The 25,163-nt window shown below is 36.6% G+C and overlaps 1 protein-coding gene across 1 annotated transcript in view; it reads right to left on the bottom strand.

The window, feature by feature from the left end:
- The window catches only part of ME1 (malic enzyme 1), a 160,772-nt gene that overhangs the window by 74,494 nt on the left and 61,115 nt on the right, over nucleotides 1-25,163 (bottom strand). The window contains exons 4-6 of the mRNA XM_050314435.1: nucleotides 19,892-19,967; nucleotides 18,538-18,699; nucleotides 88-191 (exon numbers count right to left, since the gene is read on the bottom strand). Of these exons, the coding sequence (XP_050170392.1) occupies nucleotides 88-191; nucleotides 18,538-18,699; nucleotides 19,892-19,967 (342 nt within the window). The remainder of the gene's footprint in view (nucleotides 1-87; nucleotides 192-18,537; nucleotides 18,700-19,891; nucleotides 19,968-25,163) is intronic.

The following is a 25,163-nucleotide window of genomic DNA, read 5'->3' as shown; positions in this document are numbered from 1 at the left end:
TCCTTTCTTAAGCTACTGACCTTTATTCCTGCCAAGATGAAATTCACAGTGGAATTCATCAAGGACCAGCACAGATATATCACTTACCTTGAAGTCACAGCTTCCATGAATTCATCAAGAAGATCATCGTAGGCTTGACCTCTAATTCTCTTGTGTCTCAGCCCAATATACAAAGGATCTTTCAACAATGTCTGTTAAAAAAAAAAAAGAGCTAGTTACCAATATTACACTCCTATTTAATAAGAAGGGGAGAACAATACAGTGTTTGAAGATTAACCCAAGCATATGAAGTACATATCCACTTATCCATGTCTACAGAAAGACTGAAGAAACATAAAGAGATTAAAGAAACACTGTTTTGTATCTAAGAAAAGGGATACCTTAGTCTCAAAGGAAGTGTATAGTTTCCAAGTGAAAAAGTTTACTCTAGGAAGTCAGGTTTCAAAAGTATCTTTTAATGCTTCAGTTAGTACTTTTATATTTTTCCTTTATATCCTGACAGTGCTCTAACATTTCAAAAAAGGCATTGTCTTTACTTCTACCATCATGTTCCACAATCTCTCCCAGAGCCCATCATTTCAACTCTGCTGATGAGCTGATACTTGGAAAGTGTGCTGCTTTCTAAAATTCAATATGTCAAAACATAAATAAGCCTTTGAACTTTTACTTCCATGCTTCTTAGGTTATCAGTTTGATTCCAGCATTCTCCATTTCAATTATCCACGTTCCATCAGTTGGATTAGATTTCTGAATTTGCCTATGCTTAAATCTTATACTTTTTCTTTCTTTAGCTTTATCATACAGACTTTCCCCCAGGTCCATAAAAACACCAAGACTGAATTATTCCATGTTTTCACTACTAGAAGGTCCTGGATTGGTCTGATATATTTCCAAATTATAACTTACAAATTACTAAATGAGTGCAAAGTGTTTTGCAATCACTTTTGACAATCCACTTCAGCTACAGCAATTCCCCAGACTCATATTTTCACTGGCTCCCCCAGGAACTCAGGTACACTCTTTGCTATTATTTCTCCCCTGCCTCTGAGAACAAATAAGCTAATTTTGCCATTGTATGTAGTGTGCAATGCTCCTACACATGCCCAAACAGATCACAGAATCGATCAGAAGCTTGACTAAATATTTTTCATTCAAAATCAATTTGGAAACTCAACAACAGCTGCAGAAATTTGTTGCACACCAACTTAAACTAGAAAAACATTGTAAAGAAAAATACAGAAAGCCCCTCCTTCCACGAGAGAGCCTTCAGCACGCAACATGAAGCAAAAAGGCTGGAAAGCTTTCTCAGTCTGCCTCAGCCAGAGAATCAGAAATGAGATTTTAGAGAAGTGCCTAAACTGCACTCCCAGTTTTTCTATCTATGAAAAATCTTCTGGATCAGAAGTCCCAATAAAGATTGATTTGAATCAGTATGAAACTTAAAACCTCTGGCAGTATTCTGGATCCCCTGGGAGTATCCTGATCCAGACCTACAGGTCTGATAGAAATGTTTCTCTCTCCCTCACTTTTCTCTCCACTTCCATAAAAAAGTAAAGATATAGGATTAGAATGTGTTTAAACATCAAGCAGGTTTAAATGCTGAATTTTCTGAAACCATTGCTAAATTTGTCACCAATTCAAAACAGTTTCTAACATGTTACTTACAGCCTTTCAGAAGTTATTAGTTCAACTTTTTGAATTGACAACTAAATAAAGCTCAATATTAAAATTACTTTGTAAAGGAAGGTGAAGTCAGTACTCTGTATTTTATTTATTCCCTTCACCAACTCATTGTAGCATTCATGCTTAAGTAGCATATTTTTTTGCTGAAATAACTTTACCTGCAAATTTACATTATTGTAAGTATTCCAGCAGCAAAATCAAATTCAGATACTGCAGGAAAAATGCAGGCAAGAATTTGATCTGATATCCTTCTAAGTAATTGTCCCTTTCGTATAGTCTTCTTTTCTTATATAATCCTTTCAAACTTTGTAGTCAAGAACTATTTCTGGAATTACTTTTTCATTTCAATTTTGAGTTTGCCTAGCTATTTAAAATGATCTCAGGAAAATCTGAAAAATCAAGGATAATTTTTTATCTCTGGGAGATAAATTCACAGGAAGTGTAAATGAACTGTTTAGCAATGTGTAAACTTCAGGCAAATTTGGAGAGCCCATTGCTTCCCACCAGACTGAGCACACAGAGTTGGAAAAAACTGTCAAGCCCCAGGAACCTCTGACAGGAACATCACAGTAGGACTCAGAAACAGAAATCTCATTTCTAAAATCCCATTGCCCCTGCTTTCCATGCCAGTTCATGTCCTGTGCAAACATTCTGCATGTTCCACTCTCCAATTCAGTGTAAATAACTTAATCCCTTTCCAGCTCCCATAATTCTTCTTCCTAAATTGATTTGCTCTTTTCAAAGAGCTTCCACAAGTTTTTTATTAAGCGATGTCTGTTTTCTCATTTTTTCTCATTTTGTAAAACAATGCTTAAAATGAAATAAAAAAAATCTTTAGTCCCTTTATTTTTTTAAATTCTGAAGATGTTTCCACAGCACTTTGCAGCAAGACTGTCAGGTTGATTCCTTCAAGAAGCCAGATCAGATGGGAAGTGATTCTGTGAAAGTTCAAGAGAAACAGGTATCACAGTTACTCTGTTCAGAAAGTGCTAAACAAGACATGCGTCTGCCTTGAAACATAGGCTCTTACACTCCTTTTGCTACTTTCCTTTTGTATCTCTCGTGTCTGTGAGCATTTAAATCTATAGTCAACACTAAAACTCAGAACTTCAAAGCAGGTCCCTTTGTAAGACCACAGCTTGAGTTTATTCACATAACTTTGATGCTGAAATTTAATGTGGAGTATTTAAGACAATTATTACAGTGTTTCTGGACTATGTTTAAACCTCTAGCCTGGGAAGTCTCACAAGTAGAAACAATTAATTCAGGAACACATCACCGATGAAAAGCTTGGCCAGCTATATACTCAAGGGTTCAAAATTCCTTTACAGCTCAGTGCATTTTGCTTAACAAACGTTACAGTTTGACAAGAAATAGCCCCAAAAAGTTTCTTTGGAACCCTGTTTGGAACAACGTACGAAGAAACCCTGGGCGGAGACAAAAGAATGAAACATTCAGAAAGTGAAAAGAACAGTGGTTACGTCTGCACCCTGAGTGGCAAACCATTGTGGAGCCGCTCCCTTTCCAAAGGGCACTGAAGAATGAATAAGCTGCTTAAGCACATTATCCCTTTATTCAGGTCAACACCATGCAAACCGGGTCCATGGTCCTTGGTTTTTTTAGAGGGTTCACACATCTTGAGAAATTAACATTTGCTATCGACTATTTCATGGTTTTCAAAACAGATTACGGAAAAAAAGTTCCATCCTACAATCGAGTATGTCAAGCTGACACGATGATTAGGTACTTCTCCTCAATGACTTAGGTTTCTTTTGTCCCCCAGCTTGTTGTCAAAGCTTAGACTTTGTTTTGTTCTTTTGGAAATCAAATGTCCTTCAAAACATAACTCTGCTTTTTTCAGTTTAGTGGGTTTTTTATGCATATTACATGATACTGAAAAGGTTAGTGCCATTTTATTTTTAGACACACTTATTCTAAGGCTAAAAAAAAAGTTCTGAGATATTTAGGTTTACCAGTGTGCTACATTCAAAATTTAACAGAAATATGGAAGTTCTGGTAGTGAAAATATCATATACAGCTATTTAGAATTATCTGTATAAAATAATGAGTTCTTTGAAGCACCACCTGAGCGAATTAAAACCGCAATGACCTTTGGGGTTTTAAGAAAAAGGCAAGCCATTTATACCACCTGACTCGTGCACACTTAAAGAGACCAGCAAAGAACCAAAGTTCAAGCAAGGCTTGAGCTGTGCACCTGGCTCTGATTTATCTACAAAAGCCAAACAAGTGAGAAACAGAAAAGTGCACACTTAACTATTTCATCAGTTGAGCACAAACACACTGAAATGTCATCTATTCTCAAACTTGCCAATGAGACATTTCTTTGGAACAGGTACATTTTAGTGAACAGCTTCAAGGAAAATTGGAGGTGAAGACATTGAGTCTTTCCACTGACAAAGATGGCAGCAGACAGTGTTCAGAACCAATCAGTGTCACCTAGACAGAGTTTGGTGTATGGTAAGGCTTCAGAGCAAAATCTAACTGCACACCATTAAAATGTGAAAACCCTCCAGCAGTTCTACAATGGAAAATGATGATTTGCATTAGAGCCACAGCTATAAAGTTAAAGGAGAACTACATTTGTGTGGGACATCTGAAGCTTTGGGACAAAGACATGCCATAAGCCAGAAATTAAATACATTTCAGAGTATGATTGGTCTAACAGGGCACACAGTTACCAAGAAAACTAAGGGAATACTGCTGCTTTTTCAAGTGTTAATATTTTCTTATGTTAATACACTGTAAATTCTTTCTGTAATCTTCTTCTTGTCTCAGTTTTCACAGGTTGGGGAAGGGCTGGTGAGCACAGTGGAATTTCTATTCTCCAGGAAAGTTGGACATTCCAACCTTTTTTTTGTTTTGTATTCCACAAGATTGAAATTTCCCTTGATGTGAAACTTTTTCCAATAGAAGAGTTAGCCAGTTAGGAACAAAGCTTTTGGACTTAGCTTCAGCTTCTATCAGTACTCATTACCCAGTAATCAATCTGCGTTCATTTAAATTTTTGGTTTGTAAGCACTAACATGCTGAATCACAATTTTCTGTCCTTCAAGAACAGCCTACAGCTGCAAAGTGTTTTTCATGGCATTAGAAAGAGTGGATAAGATTTCAGTTTATATTAGACTAGGAAGCCTTTTTTTTCTTAGAATAAGCTTATTTTGAAGTCTGAAGTACAGGATGATGCCCTTAAAACATGTAACAGATTATGTGTTTCCAAACACTAAGAGAATTTTGGATGAGTTGAATGCCATTAATTGGGTTTGAGGGTGTAGAATACTTTGCAAAAAGAAGTTTCATAATGAGAGAGCTAAAGATTTTTTAAAAATTTTGTTTTCTTTGAACTACACCAGCCCCATGGCATACTTACTAAGAAGAGATCATGGCCCCTGCTATTTAAACACCAGACTTTTCTTGTATAGGAAAAAGGGGGCCTTATCCTCTCTGTCTCCCCAAAATAAGGAGACCTCATCTTTGGGAGTCTCAGCTAACACTTTATCTGGACACACGCAACAGACAGGCATAGGCACACAGAGCTGTAGCTCTCTTTGCACCTCAGTTTCCTGCATGGGAACTTCCATAGGGCAGGATGACACAAAAGGTTCCAAAATGGGAGGCCAAAAAAGGGCTATCACAATGGGCAATTCTAGCTATAAATAAAGGAGGAAAATCCCCACACATTGGACATGTTGAGCCCAGCTATGTTCACCTTGCCAAAACCAAGTGGCTGCCAGTACTTGAGAGGCAAAGATAGCAGTCTATACAGACAACAACTGTACTATAATTATTATTTTCCCATCTGTAACCCTAGAAACACCACTGAAAATCATCCATTGTCTGTTCAGACAAAATTCTAGACCTAAAATAGCCACGAGTTTAAAAGATAATATATTCATAGTGTTTCTTTGTCATCAATCCTGAGCATAGCGCTTGAAGGGAACAATTTCCATGGAATAAAACTATTTCTGAAGAATATTATGAATTTTTGAGACAGTTAAAAATATAAATATTTATTAATATCCTGTTGAAGCAATATCCTAATGTAACAGAAAAGAAGTTATAGTATTTCAAATTCTGTTTAAAAGAATTTAAGGTTATGTTAAAAAATACAGAAAATATATTCCCTTTCATACATGCATAGTGATACTACAGTTTTGTACACCTAGACTACACATTTTCAATTATTTCTCCTTGAAGACAGGCTTCATTTATTCAATTCAACTTGTTCTTTACTTTCACAAGGTTGTATAAGTGTCAATGTGACCTTTAGATCCTGCGCTTGCTTCTGCTCAGGAAGCTTATTCATTTCTTAACCTGAAGAGGAATTACCAGTTGTAGCTTTGAATACTCACTGAACCCTGTTGCTTATACTCTGGTTATTTCCCACGCACGCAGACAGCTTTACCCAGCTGAAAAACTGTCAGCTCCAGCGAACTTTAACAGCAAAATAAAAATCCCTCTAATGGCTGGAAAGAATGCTTCATGCAGGAATCTTGTAACACGCTACGAAATTACCACAGACTGTCCCTGAGCAAGAAGACTGCACAAAGCCAGGCCGTGCCAAGGACATTCTGTGGGATGTTTCCGGCGCATGGATGTGGCACTGCATAAAGGCCCCAGTGTGCGCGGGCTGTGGGCAGACAGTGGGCTGAGTGCCCAGTGGGCGCCAGCCCTCCAGACCTCTCGCACTGCACGCTCCCTCCAACCCTTGTCAGGGCACCAGAAGGGCTCACAAGCTGTGTGCACTAACTGTGTGCGCCATCATTAGCAAGCCAGTACCAAGTGCAAAACACAAAGACAGAAAGTTGCAGCAGCAAGGTGCACTTGATTTTTCAGAAGGCTGCTGTGCATTCCTTTATGATTTTTCCACTCCAAACAACCTGGAATTCGCAGGGACACTTGAAGTTCTTTTCTTAATTGGCTCTGAAAATTACAAGTGTAGACAGTATAGCTAGGCTAGCTATATATATTGCCATACCTGATATTGAATACTAAAACCTAAAAATTTTTAAAAGCAATAATACACTCAACATCAGGTGCAAGATTAGAGCAATTTGGCTTCTGTTCCACCTGCTCACCTTTCTGGTGTACAGCATAGCAGATTCACACAACAATGACAAAGCTTTTTCAGTAAGTTACCATTCCTATTAAGAAAATTCTTGCAGTAAACCTAATTGGACAATCTAGCAAAAACCTGCTCTATTCACCTTGTTCTTCACGGCAGTTTCAATTAGGAAAGACCTGGGAATATATAAAATTAAATATAAATATTATTAATATTCTGTTGAACACAACTTTACTAGCCAACAGATAAAGCAAAAAAAAAATGGTATTTCCCTGAAATCTAAATGCCATTGGAACATTTTTTTCAGGTTAATCAGCTTACATTGATGATTTTCAACCAGTTTAACCTCTAAAAACTATTAGAAGTAACTATCAAAGAAGAGCCATCTGAATCTGCAGTACAGGTCATGCACTGTTCATAAGGAGAAAAGCAGGCATTTTCCTGAGGACTGGATTAGAAGTTGTTTATGAAAGTACTGTAATTGAAGAAAAAAACCCCAAACCTACCTTCAAAGCTAGCTAGTTTGACAGTTTTTCACACTAGAAAATGAAAAACTAAAAAGATTTCCACTGTAAACATAAAATTGTGCCAACATATTCTTGTTAAAGTTAGCCTCAAAACTAAAATCATAAATTCTTTGTTAAACTGATTCTTATAGCACTAGCATTCTTTTCCTAGTACCGTGTTTGTGTACCACCACCACATGGATGCATCAAGTCCTTTTAAATCAACATTTAAACTCCTACACCAAGTAGCAGCTATATCAAGCAGGTCATAAATAAGGCACAAGATTACCAGGAGGAAGGGGAAATAATTTCTAATCTTGGAATTTTCTGAATTTATACAAAAGGAAAAGTAGAGAAAGATCCATTTTCTGTGTTACTTGTGGCAATCAAAAAATAACAGCATGCTGTTTATGAATAGGGCACTGTCACCACGGGTGGAATACAGAGGCTTCTTCACAGAAAGGGTTGTCAAGCACTGGAACATGGTGCCCAGGGAAGTGGTTGAGTCACCAGCCCTGGAGATATTTAAAAGCCATGTAGATGTGGCACTTAGGGACACAGTTTAGTGGTGGATTTGACAGTGCTGGGATGACACTGGGACTCAATGATCTTAAAGGTCTTTTCAAACCTAAAGGATTCTATGACACAATTCACTGCCAGAACCATATTTAGCAGAGTTAGTAAGGAGAACAAAGAGACCTAATTCATTGTGTATTTTAAGGGGGGGGGGGGAATCAGCAAGATAAATATTCTGCATTACATTTAACAGTCTGAGAGATTTCTCCTGATGTTAACATCTGTCTGCAGGGATAGGGATAATGCCAATTCCACAAATGCCTGTAATTTGAGTTGGAAGTTGGAAGACACTCAGAACTATGGTTTCAGAGGAACATTTCATCAGACACAATTTTAGCATGCATAACTCTTTTACACAGTAAAACTGAAAACAAATGGTTGTCTGCATGCCAGTGGCATTTCTTGAAAAACTTAATCATTTGCCTATTGAGAAAACAATAGTCCTGAAGAATCCAACATCGTTTAGGACTTCAGCACATTATGCTGCATGTAATCACTAATATTTTAACATACAAATAATAATCAGAAAGTAAAGAAATATGAGAAATAAAAGCTTTTACTGAATCACAGGAAAGGCTCAGATGAACCATTAAGCTCCCAATACAACTGACCTTCCACAGACCCCATACAGTTAATGACTATTATATCTTCATGAACCCCAGCAGTTACATGTCTAAAATCTCCATGGTGTGTCCTGTCACACATCAAGAAACATTTAACAATACCCTCAATGCTACATTTTGAAATACAGCTGATAGATAATGGGAACTGGAAGCTTTAAAAATAGATTATCACAATCTAACTTTCAAAAGTTTATTGCTCTCAAATACCTGAGGGATGACATGAGAAAACCTACTTGAGGGTACAGCACTAAGAGCTCATAATAAATGAGCTCAAAAACAATGTTTGGCCACAGAAGGTGGCCAAACAATAATCTTTAGGATATTTCTCATGGTAGCCTACACAGTACCCTAAAAACAAGTCCAGCTTCAGTGTAATGCTTTATAGAAGTTGGAGATTTTTTTTTCCTGCAAAGTAAGCAGGAATGTTGCTATCCTAATAAATTATTTTTTTAGCTTAATCAAGAGAGTATGACAAGATACAGATGCTTGATGTGATTCAAACACTGTGAATACATCAAACTTTCCTATATCATTTTTGTGAAGCAACAAACACATATAATTCCTTTTATTTTCATGCACTTTTGTTTAGGATAGGCAGCAGAAATGTCTGAATGTAAGGAGTTGTCCAGTTTTCAAAACCAGACAAAAATTAAGAAAAAAAAAACAAACCCAAAAAACATACCACCACCAAGTGAATCAGAGAAGAGCAAAGAAGATGGCATCAGTGCAGTTTTAACTAACTATAACAATGTTAGTAACTAACAATATTCAGAAGAATGCTATCTTAATAATCTTGCTTCATGTGATAAATGACAAAGACAATATAAATTGTAAAAAAATCCCTCAAAGATTTTTTTCATTCATCTTTAATATTCTATTAATAAAGAGGATTTTGCTATTATTGTATCAGCTCACACATTACGACAGCACAAGTATTTTCAGTCCATTGAACAGAATTTTAACTTATCAACAGACACCATTTACAAAATTGAAAATCTTGTTCTAGGTTACCAATACATTTCACTTCTATACCAACAGTTCTGATATTTTGTTTTGATTTCTTTTCAATTCGCACGTAACTATAAATCTCCACCACTTGTTGTGAGCTCTTTTCAGTTGTATTAAACTTACATCTATTTCATTTACTTCCATAAGCTACTTCCACATGGTCCTTCATCAAAATATCTTTGGCTCTGACATCCCCGTCTACTGTGCTGACAATCAGCTATTTTCTTTACTAGAGCCAAATGGACCTCACCCTACATCAACAATGTTCCTTTGACTGACTGGCAATTAAGAAAAAAAGTATGTTGATATTATTTCAGTGCTGGCATCTCAGCTGTATATTTGTCCTATCACCAAAAGAAAAAAAGGAAAAAGTAATTCTGTGCACAAAGTAGACCTGCTAGTGCAAGGCCAACATTTGTAAGAATACCTTTGTGATTAATAGGTGACATGCTTTGTCCCAGACACTAAGCTGTCTTCTGTGGAGCCATAAATGATGCATATTATCCTACCTTTTGTGATAGCAGCTATATTTATGCTTACTCCTTCTCTTGCCTTCTCCATTGCCTGTGAAAGTGCTGAGGAGCCAAACAAAACAAACACTATCTGCTGTTGCCTTCTGAGCATGAAGAATTGGAAATGTCTAATGTATCCTGAAATAAAGTCTGCCATCAGTTTGGTCTGTGGATATTCATGCTTGCTATCCAAAATAAGCATTTCCAGATATTCATTTCTGCCCTCTTTCATAGATCCCCTTGTGCTGAAAAGTGAAGTAAGAAGAAATTAAAGGGACTGACAGAACTGCCAGTAATATCAGTACACAGCTCATTCTTTCTAATGCCAGCTGAAACTGAGACTTAAATCCTGGGTCACCATCTATGTTCTTTCTGCTAAAATCCTCCCATCTTCAACTTTTCAGGTCTTAAAACTCATTGCCAAAATTCTGTTTGGCAGATGTGGAAATCTGAAGCGCCACCTGATGTTTTCCCATTTCCAATGGTCTAATGAAATGGAACACTTCACAAAAGAAATATTCATAATAGCAAATTTCACAAAAATAAATTAACAGTCTTGGAAAAAAGAATACCATATATTCCTAGCCAAAATAACCAAGTTCAAAGGATGACAGTGGATCAATAGTAGCAGACAATTGCTGAGGTCTTCTCATGCACTAAGCAGTAGAATGGCATTTCTCAAAGATAACAAGGGTTTGTTTAATATGAGGTTGACATAAGTCCTCTGTAAAAGTCTCCCAAGCCACACAGTAACAACATGTCAGATGCAGATGGAGGTAACTGAAGTGCAAACTGAGTACGAATTCATGTTAGGTAACTTAAGAACCCATTCTGGATATGTCTAGTCTAGGTTCTTTTTATAGTCAACAGGTAAAACAATAGATTAAAAAACATTTTAAAACACAATTCATTGAACAAATTTGGCACAGCTCCTCTACACGAAGCAGTGTCTGTTGCTCTTCATAAAATTTGCCAAGGAGGATTAGTTTAGGTTCATCTGACTGTCATGCTCCGCATCTCTTTTTCAATCATTCTGAGCTTACCTAACTTGGTGAACGGGCCCCAGACTCTCAAGACCAGTAATTCAAACACAAGATTATAACTGGCCATTCCATTGAATCTTAAGCATGGGAAAGATTAAAAAAAAAAAAACAGGAAAACACATTGCTGCCTAAGTGGTTACACTAGAAAAGTCTGGATTTGGGTTGACTACAGAGGCATCATGGAAAGGTTGGATGGTTACAAGAAGATTGCAAACACTAATCTCTAGTATTTTATGAAAGAACAAGAGAACTTTAGGCAAAGGCAATACAGAATCATGGTGGATGTAAGTCTGGCACTAAATATATAACAATACAATTTTTTTATATGACATACATATTAAAAAGATAATATGAACTTGAAAGTCTCCTTTAATTTATTTGTACTAAAACAACTAAATGAAAAAAAATCTCTCTTCACTGTTTTTTTATTTCTTTAAAAAGGACTGTAAGTATTTTTGCTACTGAGAGGAAATGCAGATCAAGGTATTTTTCATCCCCCTATTAGGGCACACGGAGATAAGCATTATAATAGTAGTAATGTAAACACAGAATGTTTTCTACTGTTATAGTATATAGCAAATGAATGCAGCATTAAACAAAATGCTGCAGTACTATGAAACTGAGAAAAATATTTTTTAAAACTGTTTAAAAGCCAAGTCCATTTATATTTGAGTTTTATTGGAAAAAGTGCTGGTACTCATAGCTGCTGATCTATGCCTAAGAAAATATGGGAAAAGCAGCTAAATGAAAAAAAGGGAGGTGATGCAATACACTCCCCTGGGAACACCATGGTAAAGAATAGCAAATGATCTGCGTTTGCAAATAAGTCAAAACTTTTAGCAGCTATAAATGCGGTGGGGAATGCTGTTCCCCTTTGTACACAATTACATCATAAAGGGGGGGGAGGCAATGTTTTGTATTTCTGCTCTCTTGATTCTCACCAGTAGAATGCATCCTCTAGGAAGAACAAGGCGTTTACACACAGTCTTCTACTGAAGGTTTAATATAACCAAGGCAGAAGATACAGAAGAAACAGCAAATAAAAAAAATTGCAGAAGACTAGGGACAAAATAGAAGACCAACTCAGAGATTCTTCAAAAGGCAGTCTTTAAAAGATTGAGACACACACACTACAAACTTCAGTATCTTGGGTAAATCTAGGTTTATTACTACACTTGCAAATTCTCAACTCATCTGAGTTAAAACACTGAGTAAAAATAACTTTTGAAATTTTCAAGTTGTAAATGTATTAGAAGACATATTGTAACTATTCAAGAAAAGCACTGAAGAGCCAGAAGAGGAAAGAACTGAAGAAAGAGATGTGAGATATTTGCAATCCACAAACACATGCCCCACCAGTCCCTGCACTGAGGGGAAATGGTGACTCCTGTAAGTACCATCCCTTTCCCAGCTCATTCCTTAGTCTGCAAGTGTAATATGGGTGTTGGCACAGTTTCAGGTGTTCCTGTTGTTTAAATAAAGTATATTTAGGAGTGATTGGTGACGCCATATTTATTTTAGAGGTGGTATCTTTTGAACACACTGGAAAGATGACACTAAATGCTCCCAATTTTAGAATGCGCATGTATAAAAACAGATGCACTAGTCCATTCCCTCTTCTAAAGCACATTCAGTCCACTTCAAATAACTTAATAGATTTAAAAAGAGACTACCAATTCTGACAAAATAAAATACTGTGTGTTTTTTTAATCTGCATAATGGGCTAGACAGAGCTGTAAATTCAGAAATTACTTTACTTTTCAGTACTTCTGAACAGGGAAAAGAGAATAGAAAAAATTACTCGTGGTGTGGACTCTAGGAAAAATAATATCCAATCACACTATTTACTTGCCAACTGGAAGCAGGAAAAGCAGAAGAAAAAGGAATTTTCATGTATTTTCTCCTTTGTTCAAGAGCTGTCCATGTGCTACCAAGGAAGGATCTAGCAGCAAGATCTAAGAGGGAAAAAAAATCCACTTATAAAGTAGAACTTAACCGGTGAAGGAAGTGCAATTACCTCCTACCAGACTGACATGGACAGGCAGCAGTCAAAAGATAAAAACCCCAGAAGATCCACTTCATCAATAGTTTTACAGCTTTTCATGCCTGGAACTCAGTATGGAATTCTGTGCCACAGAATTACCTTTGAGCACCTTCCTTGGCCTGACTGTTCTGTGGAGCATGAAAAAAAAGCCTCTTTTCATCAACCAGGTTAATTTGGTCCATAACATTTTAACATACCTAAATGAAAAGCTGTGCATCTAAAAACCTTCTGTTTTGATCACACATAGTGTGATTTTTGTATTGTAAAAACAATCTAAACTACCAGGGAACACAGTGGAGAATATAACATTGAAATGTGGTTCTCATATATGCACCAGATACAAAAATAGATCATTTTTATATAGATAAGACCAATCTTTATTCATAGACTTCAGGAAATATTACTACTGTTTTACAGTAAAACTGTCACAGAAATGCTGTCTCTAGTTCTAATGATAATCATTCAACAGAAAGGCAAAAGGACCTTTTTAAAATCACAGCATAACCACTCCAGGACATATTTACTACACCAAAACAAAGTGTAAAAGTGCCACCACTCTACACATGAATGCAAATTGTGACTGTCTTTTATTCAGAAATCCCTGCGGCTGTACACAATTTACATTATTTGTTTGATACATTTGTATATTTAGATTGACAAGGTACAAAATAGAAGGTTACCTCTACACTCATTTTTCTACTGTCCAGGATTCTATTTTGGTTGGAATATGAACAATAAAAGCAGGTTTGTTTCTGTTTTCTCAACAGATTTCATTTGCACATTCATAGGTGGGTATTCTTCAAGAATATGAATCTTGGAAAGGTGACACCAGTTCTTATGATGGTTGGAAACACTTTGGTGAAATGCAGAAAGCTAACTAGAACAAGCTGAAGAGCTGAGCCTGAATTTGCACCTCAGCTTTTCTGGATTCCATATTCCATATTCCACCACCAGCCTGCCGTTCCTCCAGAGGAATCAGAATTGCCAGTCAGTCACAGTCATTGACCTATTTAGGGCAACTGTGAGAACCATCATATTTCTGCATTTCAATATTTTAGTAAGTTAAGGGAAAAAATATTCTAAAGCAAAGCATGCAGGAAACAACTTGAAATAGCAGCCCACAAATCCCTGAAGTGTCACAGATGGAGAAGCAGCTGCCCTAGGAGCTGCCCTGCATATTTCTTTCTCTTGTGCACTTTTCAGTACTTAGATAATAGAACCATAGAGTTGCTTAGGTTGGAAAAGGCCTTTTAAGGTCACTGAGTCCAAATTAACCCAGCACAGCCAAGTCCACCACTAAACCATGTCCCCACGCACCACAACTACATAACTCTTAAATACTTTCAGGAATGGTGACTCAACCACTTCCCTGGGCAGCCTGTATCAATGCTTGACAACCCTTTCTGTGAATAAATTGTTCCTAATATCCGATCGAAAGCTCCCCTCGCACAAGCTGAGGTAATTTTCTCTCCTCTTATCTCTTGTTACTGGGGAGGAGAGACCAACAGTTACACAGATAGCAACCAGTTCAGAGATACATTTTAAAAAAGCGAACTGACCATCATGACTCATCACTACATTAAGAGCATATATATGTGACCAGCTATTTAACTATGTCTACATAGGGCAAGAGAATGTTTGTGTGCCCAGTTTCCTTGCATCCACCACAGCTGCATCTGGAGTGACTTCTGGTCGTGATGGCCAGTGTGTGGCACTGTCCTGGCGCTCAGAACACCAAGATGCCTTCTGCTAAAAACTGCCTGAGTAAGAAGTCCTTTCAATAAGAGCTGTCTTGGCCTTTTCACATTGTGTGAAAGTACTGTCTAAAAGAGTTGAATGCTTTCCAGTTAGACTGAAATTCATTGTAAATGGTTTAAGTTAAAATGCTAACACACAATCTTTCCAAAGCTTCCACAACTGGCCATTGCCAGTATTGAATTTACACATTAGGTTTAGAATTGCTATGGCAGCCATGAACTTGTCAGAGCCTCTCTTCTAAGACATCAAATAAACACAGTTTTCATTCCTCTGCTAAGCAATCCAGTATTAGATTAAGATTTTTATGATCAGAAGAAACCCTTTCACCACTGGTTTGACTTCTCTATAACACAAGTCATCAATCTTCCTAGATTTCGTTCCTGCTCTGGCTGGATAATAGTACTTTAGCTAAACCATGTCTCTTTTGTGACCCTTAAACAACAGAAACTGATAAAGATATTAAGCATAGCAGAGCTGAAAAAAAACCAACCCTAGATACCATAAACCCACAAGTATTTTATTATTCCTCACAGAAATATAGATTTTAAATTGCATTTTCTCCAGTAACACAGGAGGCTTGTTTTGTTTTTTCATTGGTCTAGTTAAAAGAAATACTATGAATTCAAAATGTCTTATAAAGGTAAAAAATAAGAGTCAACCCAAAATCTGTAAGCTCACATCAGACCAGGAACATTGTATTTTAAATAAGAGCCTTACTTTTAATCCAATCTACATTCATAGTGACAATCTGATACTTCCATACATACCACCATTAAGGAAAAGCATCAGGAACAACAAAAAATCTCATTCTTATTATTCATAATTATTTTCACTAGGTTGCTTTTCTTTAGTGTCTTTTGCTTTTTTACTGCCTATAAACACAGTTTCTGAACTTGATTTCTATTATTAGGTTTTGCTGTTTATTTGGTTTTATTAAACTGCCAGTTTTCACATCCCTGTAAGCCAGGCTGATTCTTAATCTACAGGCTTGCCTCAACATTGTTTTGTGAGAGTTTAATAGAATCTTTTAAGTAGAAAACAATCATCACTCACATTTTAATGTTTAAATGTTTCCCCTTGATCCAGCTTGATTATTTTCATCGTTCTTAAACCATCCCACTTCCAGTGCTGAGAACATGTGTTTTGGGTAGGTTTCCATTAAGTTACAGCTGTTTGTACCTTGGCAACTATTCCTTTTTCTTCTACAGTCTGTTTCTTTAACCATTTCAAGGTGATTTAACATATAGCTCCACAACATTAGATGAACACTCAGGATTCAGAGATCACATCACCTCAGGATTTCCAACAACAATTTCCTATCAGCAATGAGACTAGTGCCTGAGTATATTTTAATTGGATTAAAATCCCACCTAAAGAAGCACCATCCTCACACCTAAAAAACACGTGGCTACTGGGTAAGGCACAACTTTTAGTGAGATTGTCATGGTTTGTAGTAAGTAACTAACAGTAATTCAAGTAACATTTTAAATGCTTTGGAAAAAATGTCCCTCAATAATTACTTGCCTCCAATTTTTCAATAATTTCCAAAACATGCATATTATTTTTAGCAGCAGCCAACACTTCTTCTTTTGGACACTCAGTCCCACATAGGTTACATGGAACACTTTACTAGTCTGGTAACATGAGACTTTCTATTAGGTCAATTTTTACCCATAAATAAGCAGTTTCCATTTCTCTTGCTTATTATCTAGGCAAATGTATAAAAATGCTTTATTTCCTTCTGTTTTCTTTCTTTGGTTTTATGAGTAACAGGACAATACCCCAGCCAAAAATACCTCAGCTAAAACTAACAGCAACAAGGATTTTAATAATCGTCTGAAATAGAGTGAGTTGCTCCTCAAAATTCCTGTTTCGAGTCCTGTATACAACAAAGTAATCCAGGATGAGAACTTGTAAAATCTTACGTTTTTTTGCAATCTGCTTTAGAGGAAGACTTAATCTTTCTGGAGAATTTGCAGGTTGTGCACCTCCACATTATAGTTGCCAAAAGTACATATTTTAAAACTTCTTTTAAAGCAGTGAGGCCCCCGCAGAGTGGGAGAAGGAACTAATCTAAATGGAAAACATCTGCACATTTCAAAAAATATGTTCAGCATAATTATTATTTATATGTGCTCAAGTTGTGAGAGTGATTTCTACTGTGTTTTATTATGGAAAATACTGGCTAGACTAAGAAAATATAGCATGAAAATATAGTTATTTATCCAAGAATTTTAGATTTTAAGATAAGGAATTGCAGTGCAATTCCACAGCAGCTTGACCTAATATAATCAGCTTAGCTAGCAAATTTGTGAACACTTTTCAGTCATTTCAGTTTTTTACAGTGACTCACCACCAGATTCAATGAACACAGGTGTTAAGGAGGGAACAGTGATGTGCTACTGGGTGAGAGGAAGGGTGTTGGAAGAAATTAAGGGACTTGGTGCCCCAGGTTTCCTGACTTTGACTAAAGGAGCCCAGGAACTACATCCAAGCCTCCATTAATGAATACTATCAGGCCCATGTAGTAACGAAGTCCCACCTGTTCATAACCCAAGAGCAGACTTCAGGGCTCATTCCCGATCGTCCTAATAGAAGAAGCCATATTCCAAATTGAAAACCACAAAAGGCAATCTCCTGATCAGAATGTGAATATTCCAGAACATCAACAAACTCTACCTCACACAAATTTTATGTACCTTGTAATACTTTATGGGTGCCACTCTCTCATACACACTGAACTCATTGTTTAGTCACAAGAACAGTGACATGAAAGTGAGGCTACTGTATGGGTAAGCCCGTTTTGCTATTGGTCTGTGTATTTAAAGACGTTTGACAACAACTTTCAAGAAAATAATATTCTATGAAAAATTAAAAAGTACAATGAAACACAATCATAAAAGCAAAATGCAAAGCGTATTGAAGTATAAGAAGTAGCTGATGCAATTAACTGCCTAGAAACATCAAATGATAGATTACATAACTGGCCCAGCTGCTCAAAACAGGAATAAAACCATTTTATAGTGAATGAGACTTATGTATAAGATTTGATATGGCTACATGCTACAGTGTTCAGAAGTAAGTCTGCTTTTAGAGGAAGTTTCTGGGGGGACAGAGAGAAAGGGTAGCAGGCATTTCTGGTTCAGTAATGCTTTAATGATGTATTGTCTAAATTATTCCAGTGGGGCAGGGGTGGATCTGTGTGTATAAAGCTGAAAATGCATATACCCAATCCAACAATCTAGAAGCCCCAGCTAAATTTACTGGTACAGGAATACTTTACTTAGCTATAATACAAATAAATCTTTGATATATTTATCATACACAACGTGTAATGCTTGCATTATTTATACGAGAACATGTGTTTACTTCTACAGAAGCATAATGATATTGCCAATATTTGTAATCTTCAAGTTTTTCAGACAAAAAAAAAAAAAGAAGGAAGACCAGGGGCTAAATAATTAACTAGTAATCCCAAAGTGCTAGAAAGCAAAGAGCCAATTTTCAACAACTTTGAATATCTGCATTTCACACAAATGGGAAGCCAAGTTAAAGAGGGTAAAGTCCACACATTTGAAGCACTAGGACCACATTTGGGGAAAATTTATAGCATTACAGTGCTTTCTATAACTCTAATGAATTTAAAACTGAAGTACACAGACATGCACACAATATTCACTACACTTCAGAAAAGGATTTACCTCATTATCTGTTCCCACATCCAACATCACGGGTAGACACTCGTGAGGTTTTACTCCTCCACACGCCGTATAAAGTGCCAGTTTACCAACAGGAATACCCATTCCGTAACAGCCGAGGTCTCCAAGACCAAGAATACGTTCCCCATCAGTCACCACAATAGCCTGGAGGAAGAAATAAAAACACTGTAAAAGTCATTCTTAAAAATGCACTAAGTATTCCTTTATTTTCTTACCACCATTTTTTAATTTTCATGCGAAAATTCTAGCAGGTACAAACAAATCAATACTACAGCAAAGGCACAGAATTGTTTTATTGTATTTTACTGTGGTTTTGTTACTATTTTAGACCTTTGCTTCACTGTAAATGGGACTTTCATATAAAACTTTAAAGAATACACAAAAGAGCTACTTAGTATTACATTACAAGGGAACTGGAATTGTTCCCTCTTCCATTTTTCTGTTAACAGTCTGAAAACAGAATAGGAAGGGAAAGGAAGTTATCCACTAAAAAAGAATAACTCCAGACTCCTGGGTTTTGTCATGTCTGTTCTCAGAAGAACCAGAGCCAGCCACTCCTCCCGGCCTTTGACAGTGATGTCTACAATCACCTGGCTCTTGCCTTTTGAAGATGTATTTCTTCCCTTGAGCAAATAACATAACTCCATCATACTTATGCATATGAGGAAGCAGGTATTTTCTTTGACAAAAATACAATAACTTAGTAAACCCCAAAAAACTGTCTGTGCTATACAGAAAGATTTTTCATAGTAAAGGACAGAAGTGCTCAGTACAGCAAGAAGCTGAAAACACAAAAATGTCCTTGTCATATTCCATTACAAGGTATTTTAGTTGGAAATTTATTATTTCTTGTGAGAGAGTTCATCAAGCATCATAAATGGAGAACTATTAACTCAAACACTAGAATGGTTTGCCAAGAGGTCTTGTGGAGTCTTCACTCTTGGAGAGATACTCAAAACCCCAAAGGTTGGACATAGCCCTATCCTGGCTGACCTTGCTTGAGCAGGAGGATGGTCTATATGATCTCCAGAGGTGCCTTCCTACCTCAACCACTCTGTGGTTCTCTGAAATGTAGAAAAAGCATTCAGGTTGTTGGGTTTTTTTCATGTATAATATTAAGTGTAATTGACCAGTTCATAAGTTAAGGATGCCTATAGCTTAATAAGTAAGGGTTTAACTGCTTCAAACTTTGGCTGTAACAGCAGTCTTTCTGTTTAAAAAATGAGTTAAGCAATCACTGAAACCTAAATTGATAAAGAGCTTAAAAATCACCTTAACCAAGTATCTTGGCTACAAAGCAGCATCAGCTTTGTCATGCAACTAAAACTGCACCTACCTTGATGACACTTTCTGGCCAGGATTTAAGCATTGTAGCAATGTGACCCCGGTCATGAATAGAAATAAAAAGACCTCTGCAAATAGAAAAATACTTTTCATATAAACAGGCAATTAAATAATTATGAGTCAATTTAATATAAATAAATAAAGTATAAATTAATTAAATAATAACCAAACTCTATGTAAATGTGTTTCCAACATACACAGATTCCATTCAATAAAAAGAGTTCAGTTTTGTATGGATGAGTAAATTAAATATTTGCATTTAGCAGAAGTCAGAGAACACATAACTCAGTGACGTTTCACTGAGCATTGAGAACGTGTAAGAGTTCTTTCTGGAAAACACTGTTTGATTTTAAAGCTCACTGTTCAAATGTGTTCATTAGTTGCCCTTGACTACAAAGCAAGTTCCTCATATAACAGTGATCACTAGTGCCTCAGCAGTCCTAACATTTTACAAACAAGAATAGGCCAAAGTTTTAAGCTTTGAACAAAACCTGAAATAAGCCATATATTATCATTACCTAAAATAATTCAAGAGCATTCAGTTATGTGTTTAGAAAACAGTCTGCCTGCTTCATTAGACTGCCCCTTTGAAACTCAGAGAAGTGGTAAATTATCTTCTCTACAGTGAGAGAAAATCCTTGGTGCTGAGCAGACCAAAACTTTACTCTGAAGAGTGTTTGTAAATTGGACTTTAGTTCCACCAGTACAGAAGAGTTTAAAACAAAATGACAGAAAAGTGTAACTCTCATTTCTTTTTCTGTTTATTACAGAAGCAAATTTGATATAGTATCTTATCCTACTCTTCAGCATTTTATTCTTCTTTCTTTTTACTTGTGTTTAAGAATATTCTTTCCCTGTTTGCTGTCACAAACATTCAACTGAAATTGTTTTTTTTATTTTGGACAAAAAGCAATGTAAGACAAATTGCAATTAACCACAGTGTTTCATTTGATGCATTTTGCTCTAGAATTAGAAATCTTCTCATCCTGGAGTTTCTAATTAATTCCCATTCTGTGTCCACTCCCTATGCTCAGAACTAACACACCAGGCTGGATATTATCATCTATCAGTTGTTTCTTAATAAGTTACACTTGTCAGCAAATTAATTCCTCCACCTCTGTGAAAGCAACAGGTCCTCAGGGACAGGAGGGTAAATATTTACAGCACTTTTGAAAAGTTCTGGTATTTACAGCACACAAGCATATCTATTTGTGAGCCAACTACCTGAAAAAAGATGTTCCTAACAGTGAAATGCCGTAAAGCAGCAAAGAAAAATAAATGCTGATGCTTCTTTTCTGATGTATTGTACAGTGAGTCATTATATAAAACAACCTGTAAACTGTTAAATCATAAACTGCAGCTTATCAAAACTGCTAGCCTCAGAGACAGACAACTCAGAGACGGGCGTGTGAAAGGAAGTGAAAAGTGCTGGAAGAAAGCTATCTTGCTGGATCACTCCTCTCCTTGTCTCCATCCTCCAACTTACATCAACCTAATAGATTTGTGTTAAATGAAGCAAGATTTTGTATTGATTTTCTAAAGAGCCAGAGTCCAGCCCAGTGTGCTTGAATGACCTCTTCCTTGCAAGCTAGGGAGAGAGGTCTCCATGGAATAAATTTCCCAGCAGAGGAAAATAAAGGCAGGGAGGCTGCTCCAGAAGGAATTTTGTTAGAACATTTGTAAGGACTTTGAATAAGTATTGAGAGTGTATTTCAGAAATCTTTCCAAGCAGGATCACATTCAAGCAACAATGGAAAAATAGAGGCTGAAGTGTAAACAGAGCCATGTCAAAAGCATTTCACTCCCCTCCTTCTTCCCTTCCCTCCATTCTTTCTGTAGTTTAGTAAAACATTTCTGGACACACTAGTCTAACTGAGAAGACACCCCTAGATTTAGGGGCACAGAATAAGAGATAAGAATTTCTTTTATCTGGATCTGTTTTTCTTGTCCTTCATTTCTTTAGCTAAAGCACTTTTCTCCTTTAAGCGGTCCTCCACAAGAAGCTATGCAAGGTTGCAAGACGAACCCTGGCTTGCAAAGGTGTCAGCCCACAAGAATATTCATCCTGTATTACTGAGACTGAACTTGCTGGCAATTCTACCTGGAGGCAACCACCAGAAAAGCAGTATTATGTGGCTGTTTTGTTTTCCATGAGGTCCAGGAAAAGCACCAACTGTATAAGGTTATTGTAAGTGGGATAGCGCTGACAAGCTGAAAAAGTAGCCAAGAATTTGGCTACCTAGCAGACATTATAGTTGTTTTTTGGCTATCATAGCACAGCCACAAGAATGATCTCAAATGAGACAAGCTAAACAATTTTAACTGGATTAAATTATATACAGTCCAGAAATAAGACCAAATTATCCATTTGAATGTAGTGTTAATAACTACTGTCATGTCAGTGATGGCCACCCCCATTTGCCAAACAAAGAGCAAGGGATGGTCTGCAGGTTATGCACCTGACAGCACTGGAGGATGGGCTGCTAAAACAGACGGAAAAAAAATATATTTCAGCACACAGAGAAAGAGGCAAGATACAGGAAAAAAATTCTGAGGAAATATATGGTATTTGTTTTTCAGCATGCACATATTCACATCTCTAATAAGAGATGCAACTCATGGGGAAACAGGCCTAATTCTTCTTGTACGCACTTTCAGAGCAGCTCAGATTGGAAAGCTCACTGGGAAAGCAACTGTTGGCTTTACAACACTGTATGATCCTTTCTATTTGAACTCTACCTTGGTTATATATATATATTATCTTTTCTTGCAAGGCAACAAATTGAGACCTGATGAGGCTTAAAAGGCCAATCAGCAAAACTGTGAGTTAAAAATTACTTGAATCTTGCAGTATTACTTGAATCAGGCAGATCAGTCTTCTAATTAATTCATCTTGAACCTGGCACAAAGTAGTAGATCTTCATAGGACTTGCCTGAGTGCATATGGAGAAGTGCTCATCTTCAGCCACTTTGCTGCCCTCCATTCAGCACTGGTTTACACCAGCCTAGCCAAGGTGAACACTTCTGCTTACTCCCACTTCAGCTACCCAGACAACATATGAAACTACAGCAGAGGAGTAATTAGGCAAAGAAGTAACTATGCCTCCTTTCTTCCTGTCACACCATCAGTAAGAATAAAGCCCTGAAGAGTGAGGGGAAAACACACAAGAGGGCATCAGGATCCACTCGACAAAGGGTGGATCTATTTTGGGTCAGTGAGCTCACTACACTGTAGCAAATTTTACAAGTTATGTGGAGGTCATTCTACATCACATAATTTGGGTCTGTTTTATTATAATTCTGATCTATGAGAACAAAGTCAACAGTATTAAATGGAGCATTTGTTTATTATGTTTCAAGGAAGCAATGTTCCACCAGCAATGTGTATGTCTATTTTCTATTAAAGAACAGTTTAGAAAAAATGTGTCATAGTAACAGAATAATCCTTTCTTTCCTCTTCTTGTAACAACAGGAGGCAAGCTAGCATGTCTCAGAAAATGCCAAACATGTTTTAATGAAAAAAGTTCAAATTTTTCTCACAACCCTACATATTCAAAATTGTTATTTGAATGCTGAACTGTAGATAGCATTACAGTAGACTTCACTTCTCCAGGCAGCCTAAATCAACAAACTTAATAATAATGATAATAATAATAACAACAACAACAATAAAAAAAATCTCAGTGTCCAACCAGTTAATTTCTGAGCCTAGACTCTCCCAAACTCCTACACTTTGCAAGAAAGAGGTAAACTATTTCCCTGGTCCCTATTGAAATTCCCTCCTATTTTTAAGATTATAAAAACCAGTACAATACAAACACTGCACTAGAAACTGAGGGTAGCTATATCCTCCCCAAAGAATATTCTGCTATTTTTCACATTTCCCATTGTAACTTTTCAATATGGTCTCCTGTCTTCATATAAAATGTACTCAAACTTTTCATTACATCTTACCTTAGCAAGTTCCTTAGCAGTGCAAGACCACTGATGCTTAATAAATACAAGTGGTGGGCTGATTTAAGAAATGCAGTTGTTTTACCTTTCCCTCTGCACAGGGTTGAATTTCATTACTTTGCAATGCACAGGTACATTTTTTCAATAAATAAAAGAGTTGATGCTGAAATTGTGGCTGCTACTGATCGTCAGACTGAATTCATCAATATTAAAGAAACCTGGGATTCACATTTTCTAGATGTTGCATACTCAAACCATATTTAAACAAAAAGAAGCAAAAGAAAGGCTCAGTCAAAAACAAAGATCAAAAATACGACAGGAGCATTAAGAAAACAGTAGGTACTGCTAACACCTCTGAAAGCCTGGGGCTGTACATGAGCCAGATACAGTTCATAAAAAAGTACCAGCAGCATATGAAAGATAATGGAGAGTAAGGTACTAATCCTGAAAAGATACAAAAGTTTATAAATGTTATGTGTTGTTTCACGCTTGGCATATGGTTTCCTAAATGGCTACTGATTATAAATATTTATTTTGCAGAAGACTTCAAGTACTCTGGAAGACAGATGCTAACATCTGCCAACTCCAGTTTGCTATGCATAAAAGAATAATGGAAGCCTCATTATAACTTTTTATAGTGACTCAAAAGCCCAGTTTGGCATAAAAGTGTATGGAAATAATTAAAATACAGGAAAACACAGTGTTCATAATCACTGTAAGTGGGAAATGCTAATGCCAAGGGGTCTGAACAGTCAATCTTCAGCTTGAAGAAGCAAACCAGCATTTAGGCTTATTTCAAGAATCCCTTCTGAAAACAGTTTCATGGCAGTCTTTATCCAGTGTTGGCAGCCTGTGTAGCACTCTTTTATATGCCCATGTCCATCAGAGATGCTCATCAATCCTTGCCAGTAACTGTAGTACTCTAATAGTTACTACAGTTAAAAGTAACACCTACATAGAAGAGAGAATTATGTTCAGAGCACTTACAGAACTGTGCAGTCTACAATGTGAATTAGTCTTTAGAGCAGAAAAGTGATGAACCTAACCTGAAAGAGAGCAGCTGTAAGCCTGACATTTGAAGATACAACCTCAGGGGAGTAAGGTTTTAGAAAAGAAAGGACAGGGTTCAGAGAAATAAAAGATACATAACTCTAGTGACACAAAGATTAAGATGCTGGGGAATTTTTAGTATAGACGTTAAAACCTTATTTTAAAATAAATAATAATTACTACGTAGTAATAAAAACAATAAAAAATATTAAAAAGAAAATTGGGATAGATAGCTACGTAAGATTATAATTTTTCTGGTG

This window comes from Myiozetetes cayanensis, unplaced genomic scaffold (assembly GCF_022539395.1).
Source record: "Myiozetetes cayanensis isolate MyiCay16 unplaced genomic scaffold, myiCay2020 scf2-11, whole genome shotgun sequence".
Taxonomy (NCBI): domain Eukaryota; kingdom Metazoa; phylum Chordata; class Aves; order Passeriformes; family Tyrannidae; genus Myiozetetes; species Myiozetetes cayanensis.
This window is presented reverse-complemented; position numbering and strand designations above follow the sequence as displayed.